Genomic DNA, 13,077 nt, shown 5'->3' with positions numbered 1-13,077 from the left:
CATCATTTACTTCCCAGGAAATTTCCCTGGAACAAAAATAAACAGAGGAAATGAGGAGTGATTTGGATCAGGGTTTCGTTGTTGTTGTTTCTTTAAATGTGCGGAGTTGTCCTTGACACCTCGTGTTTTCAGGATGTAAACAAGCCAAACGCTGTTTTTCTTTCATTTTTTTTTAGGAGGGTTGCTTAGTAGAAGGAGTACTGGTTCTCCACGGCGCGGGCCCTGCGGGTCCCGTCGGCGTCGTGGTAATCCTCGGACGCTCCGCTCGACGCCTCCAACAGGCGCTCGGAGCTGTTGCTCCGGCTCTGCAGGCCGCCGCCGCCCAGCCCCATACCGGGGTCGCTCCGGGAGAGGGAGGGCAGGGCAGTGGGCGAGGACGAGGTGCTGGAGGACAGGGGCCCGTCGGACGAAGGCCCCGCAGGAGCTGCGGTTCCGGGCGGGTGAAGGGCTGGCTGGACCGGATCAGCTCTGCAGGACGCATCCCGAGGAGGAGTGAAAACCGGAGGCACGGTCGCATCTGCGGCAGAACAAAGAAAGCGTGTTAAAAAGTGGAGACGTACATAGAAACGAAACAACAACTCTGATCGCTGTTCACTGGTCCTCCTGGAAAGTCGGGAGTAAAAGGCTCCTTCATGAATCGGCATGTAAACACAGGCAGTGTGGGCCTCCTTTATTATCCTTTCTCTCGGTGGGCAAGAACACCAACAACACTGAGGCCAAAGACATGCCTGAGCAGCGCATCAATACGGCCTTTTACACCTCGAATGAAACCCTCGCTTTATTTGCATGCGAGAGAGTGGATGAGTGTGTGTAGGTCCCACGTTTGGAAAAACAGAGGGCCTCTTTGTGACCGTCGGGGTGGAGTCAGAGTCCAGGCCTGCATGCAAAACTTCTGCTGTATAATTGCCCTCCCCTTACTCTGCTGCACCGGGGTGGGGGGGCATTTATCCAAGGAGGTTGATAGGATGAGGGAAGGTCAAAATCTGCCATCCGTCAACACCAGCAGCCACCTGCAAGTTCCTCCTGAATTACATTTAGGTGGTTAAAGAGATTTTAGCTGATATACGTCATTTGAAATCACATTAAGGTTCAAACAGTCAGTGGCTGTTGAGGACGACCGACAGACATGATTATATGCAAAAGCTCCACGAGAACAAGCTTCAGTGAGCTTTACTTGGATTTTATGCAAAGCAGAGCGTAAATATGAAGTGTAGGAAAAACGGTACATGTTTTTAGAATAATAAAAAAAAAGAAACACAAATCTTTTAGGTTCATCTCCAGCAGCTTTGCAAATCTAGAGGTGAAAGTTTTCACCAATTCTTCTGTGCAAAAATAACTAACAACTCAGTCCGATTGGATATATAGAGTCTATAAACATCCATTTTCAAACTTTTGAAATCAAGTCGGGACTTTGACTAGGTCATTCTAAAAAAAAAAATGCTTTGATCTTTACCGGGGTGGTTTGGCCCAGATGGTTGATGCAGATGGATACCTTTTTTAGAAATTTTCACTAAAAATAAAATCCTGTAAAATTACAATACTAATAAATACCCTATGTAGGTTATATTTTGTACAAAAAGTTGAACGCAATAAATTATTTCCCCAAGTATGTGGTTGTAAGTACACAAAATGACTTCTGTGATATCCTCTACGTGTTACATGTGGCCTGTTCAAGTCTGTGTGTCGACATACCTGCAGCGGAGCTTCGCTGAACCTGCACATAGGAGCGTAACGTGATGTCAGCCGATCCGCCGGACTCCAGGGGGATCGGGTGGGCGTGGAAGTGTCTCAGCATGTCCGTTACAGTGTGGAACCACAAGTGGTGGACGTGGCACTGGCCGTTCTCGTTAACGGACAAACGTAAATGCTGCGGGGCGGAGAGAGAGACAGAGAGAGAGAATGAAAGGAGAACGTTGCCAAAGTAAAGAAAAGATTTTAAAATCAGTCAAAAGGAAAAAAAAGAAAATGGGCCAGCTGACACACAGAAACCCGGACAGAGGGCATTATCTTAAGAAGCGTCTTGTTGTGGGAGAAGAGTGACAGCATCCCGAGGCTGACACCAGGGGAAATGATGGCAGCTGACACTTCCTCAACACAGTCGACTGGCAGGACGTGATGGTCTGGGATCACGTTGCATAAGAGAGCAAAGAGCTCTGACGTTACAGAGAATTTCCTAGGAAATGACAGCTTAGCTAGCTGTCAGCTGCAGAGACAGCTAGCTACATCTGGTATTAAGAGTATTGGGTTAAATCTATTATTCTGGACCCATAATGTCAATTATCCCAATTAAACTATTAGGGTTTTGCTAGTTTTAGGACAGGCTTTCAGGTTTCACCAACTGAAATTTGAGACTTTTTAAGAACATTATGAATGAAATGTAAGACCTACATCCCAACTCAAATGTACAAAAGAAATGCACATATATTTTTTAAAATGGTGGACAGAATCCACCATTTTAAGGTGCTCAGTCCTCATGAGGTCTCACCTTGGCTTTGCCCTGGAAGTTGAAGGTGAGGACGTACTCGCCCGGCCGTGTCTCGCTCTGACGAATCACGAAGAGCCCGTGGCTCCTGGCCCCGCCCGCAAGCACCAGCTGAGCCGCTCGAACACGAGACAGAGTACCGTGGAACCAGGGGTAGCCTGCCAAACTGGCATCGCCCTCTGGCTCCTTCGTTCCTTCGCCACCACCTGAACAATGTCACAAGTTAGTTTTTTTTGTTGTTTTTTTTGTATGGTTTCTTGAAAAAAGTGTTCCAACACTTAAACTTTACGTTTTCGTTACGTCACAACCACAAGTTAATTGTATTTTATAGTTTTTTTTACATAGTAAGTGAGCAGATAGTTCAGGTGTGTCCAAAGGGCGGCCCACCAAACTTTGGAGAGATATTTTAGGCAAAGTTAGACTATAAGACATTATAACAATCTTTGAACGTCCGACAAAGAATTGTTTAATCCACTGACTGAAAAACGGAAAGAGAAGGACATAACTAGAACCTTAACAAAATGATTGCTTCCTGGAGGCAAGAACTCAGTTTGGGTTTTAAATTTTACCCAATTGATAACGTTCGGCTAACGCTATAAAGCTTAAGAAACTGTACTGTCAACAAACCGCCTCTTGCTGCGAAGAAAGAAGTACTGAGCTGAACAAGATGGTTAATGTTTTGATATTTTGGACAAACTGAACGGCTTCTTTCACTTCCTCCGCTGCCATTGCTAAAACTACAGGCAGACTACAATACAAAAAGAAAAATCAACATCAATCATTCACATCTTCATCTGTTTGCTGACTGCCCTGGTATATAGAAAGTCACCGCAGGAATCCATTTCAATGGGAGAAAGCCCAAACAGCTGGAGATGAGAATCAAGTGGAATAATTAACCTAGTCAGTCACATAAGATCCCAGTAAAATACATAAAGTTTGCGGTTGAAATGTGACAGATTTTCATAAAGTAACATCCATATTTCTGAGAGAAAAAGCAAAGCGGCGTTTTGCTACCTGCAGAAGCGTTGGAGCTCTGGGCTTCTGGGGACTGCAGGAAGCGCTCTAAAGGCATGTGTGAAGGGTGCTGAGTGAAGGGAGGCTCCCTGCATCGAACTGAGGGGGCGCTGTAATGGTCTGCTGCTGTGGGACAGGACCTCTCTGGAGCACGATACACACCTAAAAAGTGTTTTTTTTTTAACATAGATATAAATCAGGACCTTTTTTTTTTCCAGCATCAAAGCATGTAAACACCATTCGACGTGCAGCGTGGAGTGAAGTCTCGGCTCACCCTCGGAAAGCAGCTCGCAGCTGCAAGAGGCCACCATGGAGCAGTCTTTGGAAGCCTGACCGTGAGGACATGACGCCAGCTCGATGTCATCGCCGCTGTCTCTATACACAAGGAGGCAGGTCAGAGCAACCGCAAGAGCGTATACACACACACACACACACACGAGTAAACAAACATTAGCCGCATCCTAACATGGTCCTACGCACCGCCACTTCCTGCAAACACCAAAACAAATAATCTTTCTGTTTATATAGGGACCGGTGCCGACAAACCTCCAACTAATCCGAAAAACTGAGCGACACAAGCCTGCCCATGTTTGTTGCTCAAACAGCCTGTCAAAAAGTCCACTAATTGGATGATTAATGACTATGTGTGTTTCCCTCGCCTCCCCTCCTCTCACTTCCTCCCTCCGTCTTCAGTCAACAACAAATATTTATCTGCCGGTTTACCCGGGGTCTATGCAGTCCTGGATATCAGCAACCCAGGAGTTTTTCTGCAGAGAGTCGATGGTTTCCAGGATGTACTCGCCCCCATTCTCCACCTGTGAAAGCAGCCAAAAACATCAGTCACACACTGAGCTTCGCTCACTGCATCATGTCGCAGCTCTGCCTGTTTCTCCAAGTTCTCCAGCTTAAAGTCACCTCTGTGCTGCTGTGTTTTTCTCCGTTTTGGGGGCATTTTAAGCGACTCGGTTGGCGTAAGGGTGGAGCTTGGGCAGAGCGTACCTTCAGAACAAAAGTGTTGTCCTTGTCGGGCATCTCCAGCGGCATGGTGGTCCTCACCTCCACGATCGCCGAGAGAGGGATGCTCACTTTAGGCTTTGAGCACTAAAACCCAACAGACAAACGGACTCGTTAAAGCTCACACGTTGCTCCTGCGTTGTACAGCAAGATAAAGATAGTCCAGATTTAAAAGATTATTTGCTGCTGATTTAGAGTATCTAAAATTAGATTTGCCTGAAAGAAGTAAAATAAAAGTCAGTCCTGTTTCTAGTTTACCTCTACTGTTGATTTAAACTACACACAGCAACTGAATCTAATCGAATTTCAAACTTATTGATACTCTCAATAGAAACCTAAACTAAACCAACAATACGATCAAGTTAAACAGCATCAACTGGAAGTTATTGTGACAATCAATCAAAAATTCTTAGCCTGATAAATTCATCATGATAAATTATAAAAGACACAATAAATGCCCCTAATGAAACAGATTGATGGACGAACGGTACTAACAAAAGTTTCTGGAAATTCATTTAAAAAAAGAAATTCCCAGCTCTGCTGTGTTGAAGGAAAACACAAACGTTTCTCTGAAAACAGTCAAGAAATGAGCAAACAAGCAGCCAAAGTCCAAAGAAAAGAAAGTCTGAATCACTGGAAGCTAAATATAAAGAAACAACTTTGATCCCACAGTTAAAAGTTTTAATTCTCTCAAACAAAAGCTTCCCTTTCAAACGAGTCGAATGTAAAAGCGTGGACCCGGTAGATGAAGCTCCACATCTGTAAATAAAATTAAACCAATGATAGGAAGAAGGAAGAGCAAAGGCTCTGCTCTGGGCCAAGTCGGTCCGTTTTCCCTCCCGTTTGCTGTTTCCCACTTCAACCCAGTAATTTCTCCTGCAGGCTGACAAATAAAACACTCAACAGTTTACAAGAGCGCCGACACGGGGAGGGCAGGCCCCGGCAGGCCCTCTGCAGAGCCACACGGTAATCTGCAATCAGACTCCGTGAGCATGTTCAGGGCAGCGAGTCGTGTGTATTTTGTGCGCATTTATTTGCGTGTGTTTGTGTGCGTTTGTGTGTGTATGTGTTGGGAGGCTGAGCGATTGTGTGGCAGCGGCTTATCAGCTGATCTGTCTGGAGTAACGCTGCACTCATCTCAATCTGCCTGTGCAGCTGGCTGCCAACCACGCCCACAAATTCCCTTTTTTTTCCTGGACCAAATGTCAAAAGAAAAAAACAACAACAAAAAACCCACTTCCTGTATTAAACCCTTCAGTCGTTTCCCGTTTGTGGTGAGACCGGCCTCTGAGGAAACCGTCTCCTTAAAAGTGTCACTGGTTCTTAAAGGCCGAGGTAAAGATGAGCAAAAAGGTCTCAAAAAGTTTTTATAATCAAGGCAAACTGCATGGAATAATGCGACATAAATGTCGGGGTTTGTTTCCGCTCAGGTTGTGATGTCAGGCAGTTCTATAAGGTTCCAGGGTTTTCCCACAGGATTACCCATCCTCCACCATACCTATCCTAGGGCATGAAGTGTCTTCATTTGGTTTTTTTAATTGCTATTCTGACTGCATGTAAGTGGGAGCAGCTATCGTAGTAATTTCCTGAACTATGAAACTCACATGAAGAAAACTGATCATTTTACTGGAAGTTTTACAGTTGCAACAGGTTTTGCAATGGAGGTGTCCGAATTTTTTTTTTTTATGTTTTTCGACATTCTTCAGGGAAAAATTATGATGTTCTGATAAAATATTAGTTTATTTTATGACTTTTTATTTGTCTATGCCAGAGCTGATCAAATAAGAGAAGAAAGTGTCGCGCTAAAAACATCAAGATGCCATGAATGGAAAAGTGTAACATGCAAATAACACATTTAGGTAGCTTTAAGTTTTAATTTTAAGAACTTTTACAAAACTCACACATGATCTCAAACTTTAAAGCATGTTTAAGACTGACTTATTTTATTATAATTATTTATATTTTAGTAAAAATGTGTTACTTTTGAATGACTTCTCCTTCACAACTGCGTTCATCCAACTTTCCAACAGTTTTTCCTTCCACCTAACTTTCTGTTAACATTCCCGGATACAGCAGTCTAATCAGCCAGCGTCATTAGCAGTTCGATCCTCTACCCGTCTGTCGTGTTCCTACGTGTGCTGTGAAGCGGAGCGAGACTGTGCGGCGTCACAACGCGGGCCGTCGCCGCTGCGTTGCAGAGGGAGCCGGCAGATTGATGACCCTGGCAGGAACCGGGGAGTCGGCGCGAGTGAGACTTTTATGAGTCTGTTTATCTCTCCAGCACTTCGGAGCGACCGCTGTTGTGATTTGTAACACGCGAATGGGACGGTGGTGATAAAAGACGTATGTGTTTAATGAACCTGCCGTCCAGGCGGTAGATTAAACACCGTGAAGCTAAATTATTCCTCTTTATCTGTTCCTCTCTGGGCAGAGAGTGAGGTCACCCTCTAGACTATTTTTGGTTCCTTTTTCCTGCTTGTCCCAGCACCTAGCTCGCCCAAGATGGGGAAGCAATCAATGTGAACATGAAAAAGAAACTCTGAGATCCTCTTGCCTTATAAAAATCAATGAGGCAGCCACTGGATGTCTCTGCAGCCCCCCGCACCCTTTCCACCTGTCCTCACCGCTCTGCTGCCCGCAAGCAGCCGCTTCCACGCCCCCCCCCCCAGCCACGATCAAAGGACAGCAGCAGATTTACGCACACTCAGCCGCACAGCCTCCTGGCCTACTTAAGGTCACGGGCAACGATGTGGAAATCCCATGCAGCCAAATGCTAAAGCTGCACGCATGCTCAGGAGCGTGTGGTTGTGACCGGCGCTGCTCGGCGCAGGCAGGCAGGCAGGCAGGCAAAAACACAAATCTTACCAAGTGTTTTTGGTCGAGCTTCTAGCCTAAATATCTTGGTACACTTGAAATAAGACAAAACTAACTTACAAGTAAATTTTCAGCAAGAAATAGTAGTTTGATTTAAGTCAATAATTCCTTAATATTGGTGGGAAAAAAATCACTAGTTATACATAAAATAATCTGCCAGTGAAACAGGACATATTTCCTGTGTTCTGAGTTGAAATGTCTTGTTCCACTGGCAGATTATTTCATGTATGACTACTGCTTTTTTTAAATCAATATTAAGGAATATTGACTTAAAACAAGATCCTATAGCTTGATGAAAAGTTATGTCTAGGTTAGTACACTTGAAATAAGTCAAAACTAACTTGGTCAAATTTTGCGTTTTTGCAGGGCACTTTAACCTGAAGATAGTAAAAAAGCACGAAACGGAGATAAATGGTATTTTATGATATTAAAGCTGTCTGTATGGCATCCCTGTAAAACAAAATGTGTAAAAACCTTCTAAAATAAGAAAAGGATTGAATCTTGGTTTTTCCTCACAGTCAGATCATCATTTGGTGAGATAATCTACGTGTGTCTTTTATGTGTTATGGTTCATCGCAAAGGGAAGAGGGGCTGCAGAAGATGTTGGTGAACAGAGTATAGAGGCAACAACACCTGGTCATCAAGACTGTGTCTAATCTGAGAATCTGCTGAAGATAACATGTTACAGATTAAGCACAACAACTTAGGTTTTATCTTATGCACTGAATAAATTTAAATGGATATAAATTCAACCTTTTACATCTTGCTAGAGGGTAACGCCACAAGTTGCAAACCACGCTCTTTCAGTTCTGTAATTGCAGAACATGCAGGGTAGGCGCACACAGACTGTGTTCTCCATGGATCGACTTGTGTGATGTGAGCAGAGAAAGTGATCCAGGAGGAGAAAACTAGCGGATTACAGTGGATTTATCATCTGAAATGGATTTTAGTGTTTATCAAGGTCAATGAAAGAGAGACCAGTGAGGAGAGACTGCACTGGCTGCTGCAGCTTCGTCTCTTAGGACTTCTGAGAGAAATCAAACCCAAATATGATGACATTAAATGTTTTAGACCAGAACTTTTCAAAGTAGGTGAGACACAAAATGCAAACCTGCACCTCAACTCAACTATATTATCACTATTATTTCTGTAAACCTTTTGCAGTTGCTTCATGCTATTTTCATGCATGTTTCATTGGTGCTAGGTGCTGCTGTAGCTAGCACCTCATGATATAATGATTCAGTTGCTGTTATTTTTACTTTACTTTAGCACATTCAGTGTTAAAAGTACCAGTGGGTAGTTTCTGCTGTGACCACAGACCCGTTAGCCCCCTTTAAGAAGCTCTCTTTACAGACAAAACTGGAACTATGGAAACCCAAAGTTTAAATAATCATGTTCATACTTCCTCCTTCTTTTTTATTTTGCTTGCCTCGGACTCTCACTCACATAGCTGTAGCTACTCAGAATCGATCATTTCTTTCTTGATGAAGTTGGCTTGCAGTTGCTTTTTTCTGGTTTATTGTTCTCACCTTTTCTGAGATAATATACCTGCACCAAAAAAACTGACTAGAAATGTGTGCCTACAATGTTTGCATACCTTTGGAGGGACGTAGAACTCCAGCAGGAACTTCTCCCCTCCGTCCTCCCGCTTGGTCTTCCTGAGCAGCAGGCGGCACTTCTGCCACTGCGCGGCGCCCATACAGTTCGTGTCGTCGGCCACCATGTACCTCAGCGCCCCCTCCCTCTGGATCTCCAGCAGCTCGGCCTTGTGGCCCTGGGAACTCCGGGGGAGCCTGAGCTTCTGGGACCACTTCTCGCCCCCTCCCGCCTCGCCTCCCGCCCCGTTGGCCCTCCTGGCTCCCGAGGGGGCGTCAGGCTCCGGGGAGGCCCGTCTGTGCCACATCTCCTTCACCCCGTCCACGACACACAGACTCATGTTCCTCAGGGAGAAGCCCTTCTTGAAGCGAGCCTTCGGGTGGCTGACGGACACATCCTCTGAGCTGCGGGACTGTCCCAGGACGGACATCTTGTGGTTCTGCGGACCCCTGGAGGAGGTGCTGCCGCCACCTCCTCCCCCGTCCATCCCTCCGCCTCCGCTGTCCATGCTGTCCAGAGACTCACTCGAAGCCCCAGTGTCTTTGCGCCGCTGGTAGAGGTCGTGACCGTAGGTCAGCGGGCAACCTTGGATTCCCAGGAAAGGGACGATGCTGTACTTGGTCGCCGCGTTGCAGCCGTCCTCCCCCGGAGAGGACGCCTGTTTCTCCTTGGCCTGGGTCAGCGCCGCAGAGAAGCACTCAAGAAAGTGGTTGGCGAAGTGCTGCGAGAAGCTGGCATCGGCACCGGGCGAGTCGTAGCACGGGTTCTCCGACAAGAAGCGCTGGAACTTGTCGGCGAAGTCGGCGGCCGAGGCTCTGGCGTGGAGCTCGCAGAACTCTCTCCAGTCGGGCAGCGGACACGAGGAGGAAAGCTCCGGGCTACCGGGCAGCACCGCTCCGTTCATCACTGGGCCATGCCAACCCACCGAGGAGAGGCTGAGGGGGAGGAAGAGGGAGAGACTGTCTGTCAGTGTGGATTAAACAAGAAGAAAGAGAGGGAAAGAAAGAGAAAACGCTGGCTTTGGATCACATAAAACAGCTGGGGAACAGCCTGCATGTGAGATGGTGTCAAAAGGAAGAAGCAGAGACGTGTGAATGGAGCAGACTGTGAGCCAGCTTGCATGCATCACCAAGATGATATTTATATAAAAATACAGAAAAATACAATTCAAATTTGCTTGGTTTGTTTGATGGGTTTTCTTTTTTGTTTGGACAGTGAGAAGATGCCAGAAGCAGAAGGCGCCCAGTGAAGATGCTAACTCCACACAGAAGAACTGCATTTTCAACAGGTGCGATGTAGCTTTTTTAACACAAAGTTAAACGCTAACAGATAACCAGAAGCTGATACAGCGACGTTTCCCTGTTTTTATCACTTTAAGGAATCCAATTTTATCTTTCATAGAACATGGTGAATTAGGAAATGTCAGTCTTAAGAAAATCTCACATCGTATGTGAGGATATAAGTGAGGTTTACAGAGAACAATGTTTTTAGCTAATTATCCCAATCATGCTAAATGCTAACACAACATGCTAATGTCACCGCTCTCCTAATTTTCTTTATTTTTAAATCGCAGTCAAATTAAGTTTAACTGCAGGGCACACACACAGTCATGTCGTCTCTAACCCTGATATACATAATACAAAAATGAACAGAGAAAGGCTTTTTTTAAAATTAATAAAAACATAACTAAATGATGTAGCACAAAACAACGTCAGAGGGTTTAACTCTACATCACTTATTTTGAATATATCTTGTAGAAGAAAATGAATGCCTTATCGTGTGGCACACTTTAAAAAGTTCTGTAATCTGTCTTGTAAGATAGAAAAGTTTACACTTCACTTTTATTGTAGTTGGCATTTATTTACCGATACCTCTGAAGGACGTTACTGCCCTAGTAAAATGTCAACGAGTCAGAAAAAGACGGTTCTGACCTTAAGATTTTATTTTAGATAAAAAACAAACAACATTGTTCAAAGATATTTAGATTCAAGTAAATCACAGACAATTTTTAAAGACACTTTTATGTTTTCAATTCATGCCGAGAAGGAAAAAAACCCATTGTTATTAAAATCTGGCCATCTTGGATGGGGGAGACTAATGTGGCGCTTCCACATGTTGAACACGCCCTCATCACGTTTCCCATCAGAACAACAGGAGACTCAGTGAAACCAGAGAGATTCAGAGGGTTCTGATCCAAAAACATCCATCAGTTACAGTTTATGACTTGCATCATTATGTCCTCTCCAGTCCTTGTTTTTATTTTTTTTAAACATGGAGACAAAAGATGCTGACATCCACTGTTTCTTCCCCAACATGCTAGTTCGCATGAATCAGCTTCTTCCCCTTTCGGGCTGCAGCTCTGCCAAATCGCATCACATCATGGACTAAACTTTTCGCTACACTGGGAATCTAACACAAAGCCGTAATGACACCGTGTCAGTGGCAGCATCCAATCACACATCCGCACCCGACCTATCCTCCATCTTCCCCCTCTCTCTCTACATCTGCACATCAGTGACTAATGCAACATCGTCCTACGGTGCCAAACAATCCGACGCATGTTGGTTTGATTATTCCCCCTGAATCTCGCGGATAAGAGGGAGATGTCGCGTGAACGGACAGGAAGGGGGAAACGCGCGGCGGGGCGGCCAGAGAGAGAGATCAGATTATCTGCTGGGCTTCTGCTGCTTCAGGTTTGCACTCTGAAAACAAACGCTTCTTTCCAGGGACTTGACTTCTCATGATGCTTCTGTGGGAGTTCCAGGGCTGATTGATGGTTTTAATAGATTAAACATAATGTCTTTATAATGACGACGCCAGTCTCTCTCTTTTGTTTTTTTTCTCCTCAAGATTACAAGATTGGACAAAAACAACAGACCGGATCAGAGGAGGAGAAAGCAAACGAGAGCGCTTCCAGCTCTTTGAGGAGCCATTTCTAAGCTCAAAAGTAACTAGATGCTGAGACCTGGTGCCAAAGTTTTAGACGCTTTAAAGGACAGGAAATTAGTGAGACGACAGAATAACAACAAACAACAAAGGAAATATTTTCTCAGATCAACTTGGTCTCAGGAAAATGAGGCTTCTCTTCTTCAGTTCATCTTCATCACAGCTTTATTATTGCATAGCTGTAGGATTATGGCTTTAGGATTAGCTTTACAATCAAATGACAGACATATTGATGATAGATTCAACAGAGAGGACCCCCAGTTTTCACAGGGTTGACCACCCACTAAACGCTGAAATCCAGAAACACTTGAGATCCTCTCTAAAAATGATTTTAACCGCCTATTTTAATGGTTCACACAGCAATATTTATCTTAATACGCATTATTACACACAGTGCATCAGCATTTACCAAAGACGCTGGAATCCACAGTCTTCCTTATCTCCACTTCAGCCAATCAGTGTCGGGGAAAACAAATCACAATCCTGGTTTGGTTGCTTTGGAAACGCCAGCGTCAGGTAGCATTGCATCTCAGTGTTTCAGCTTTCCAAGTTGATTTTTTATTTTTTTAAATAGCTCATATGCTCTACAAAAGAGACGGCAAATATGTGGATGCATAAAAACTAACATGCAAATAGGAGGGAGTCCACTTTACTCAAGGCTTTTAAGGTGAATTTTAAATGTAATATACTGATTTTTATACTTCTGAATAAAAAAAAAATCACTGTGTGCTATAAATATTTACAACTCTAACAAATGACATCTTTGTTATGAGTCAGACAACTCAACAACGTTTTAAGTCGGGTTACAGCCTTTTTGTGTGAGACTGGCTGAATATCTTATTGACTTGCAGAATGTGTTTTCACAACCCTCGAAACATATCAGCCCTCAGTTTCTGCTTTCTAAGCTTCCTTCATTAATTTTACACACACCAATATTTCAATAATGATATATTATGCAGCCCTCGTAAAAACTTAGTGATTACTAGAGCATCAATGTAAGAAGTGGGTCAGAATTCTTAAACAATATGATAGACATTGTTTGTGTGCCAAATGTGCAATTACTAATCCCTTACTCTCTGTACTGTTTACCTAAAAAAAAAAAAAAAAACCCAGCAACTTGACAGACAAATCTGAATCTTGGAGTACACTTA

The 13,077-nt window shown here is 44.2% G+C and overlaps 1 protein-coding gene and 1 long non-coding RNA gene across 2 annotated transcripts in view; one reads left to right on the top strand and one right to left on the bottom strand.

Moving 5' to 3' along the window:
- Positions 1–125: 125 nt before the first annotated feature.
- sh2b2 (SH2B adaptor protein 2) overlaps positions 126–13,077 on the bottom strand; it is a 26,178-nt gene continuing 13,226 nt past the window's right edge. Inside the window, exons 2-9 of the mRNA XM_015049373.1 lie at positions 8,982–9,915; positions 4,496–4,597; positions 4,220–4,311; positions 3,771–3,871; positions 3,497–3,658; positions 2,486–2,688; positions 1,693–1,867; positions 126–517 (exon numbers count right to left, since the gene is read on the bottom strand). Of these exons, the coding sequence (XP_014904859.1) occupies positions 186–517; positions 1,693–1,867; positions 2,486–2,688; positions 3,497–3,658; positions 3,771–3,871; positions 4,220–4,311; positions 4,496–4,597; positions 8,982–9,884 (2,070 nt within the window). The 5' untranslated portion in view covers positions 9,885–9,915 and the 3' untranslated portion in view covers positions 126–185. The remainder of the gene's footprint in view (positions 518–1,692; positions 1,868–2,485; positions 2,689–3,496; positions 3,659–3,770; positions 3,872–4,219; positions 4,312–4,495; positions 4,598–8,981; positions 9,916–13,077) is intronic.
- The window catches only part of LOC106957852 (uncharacterized), a 12,390-nt gene continuing 9,234 nt past the window's right edge, over positions 9,922–13,077 (top strand). Inside the window, exons 1-2 of the long non-coding RNA XR_001427039.1 lie at positions 9,922–10,086; positions 10,196–10,268. This is a non-coding gene — a long non-coding RNA (uncharacterized LOC106957852). The remainder of the gene's footprint in view (positions 10,087–10,195; positions 10,269–13,077) is intronic.

The sequence above is a fragment of the Poecilia latipinna genome, unplaced genomic scaffold (assembly GCF_001443285.1).
Source record: "Poecilia latipinna isolate Pla-1442-1.1 unplaced genomic scaffold, P_latipinna-1.0 Scaffold943, whole genome shotgun sequence".
In the NCBI taxonomy this organism is placed as follows: domain Eukaryota; kingdom Metazoa; phylum Chordata; class Actinopteri; order Cyprinodontiformes; family Poeciliidae; genus Poecilia; species Poecilia latipinna.
Note: the sequence above shows the minus strand (reverse complement) of the source record. Positions and strands in the feature narration are given on the sequence as shown.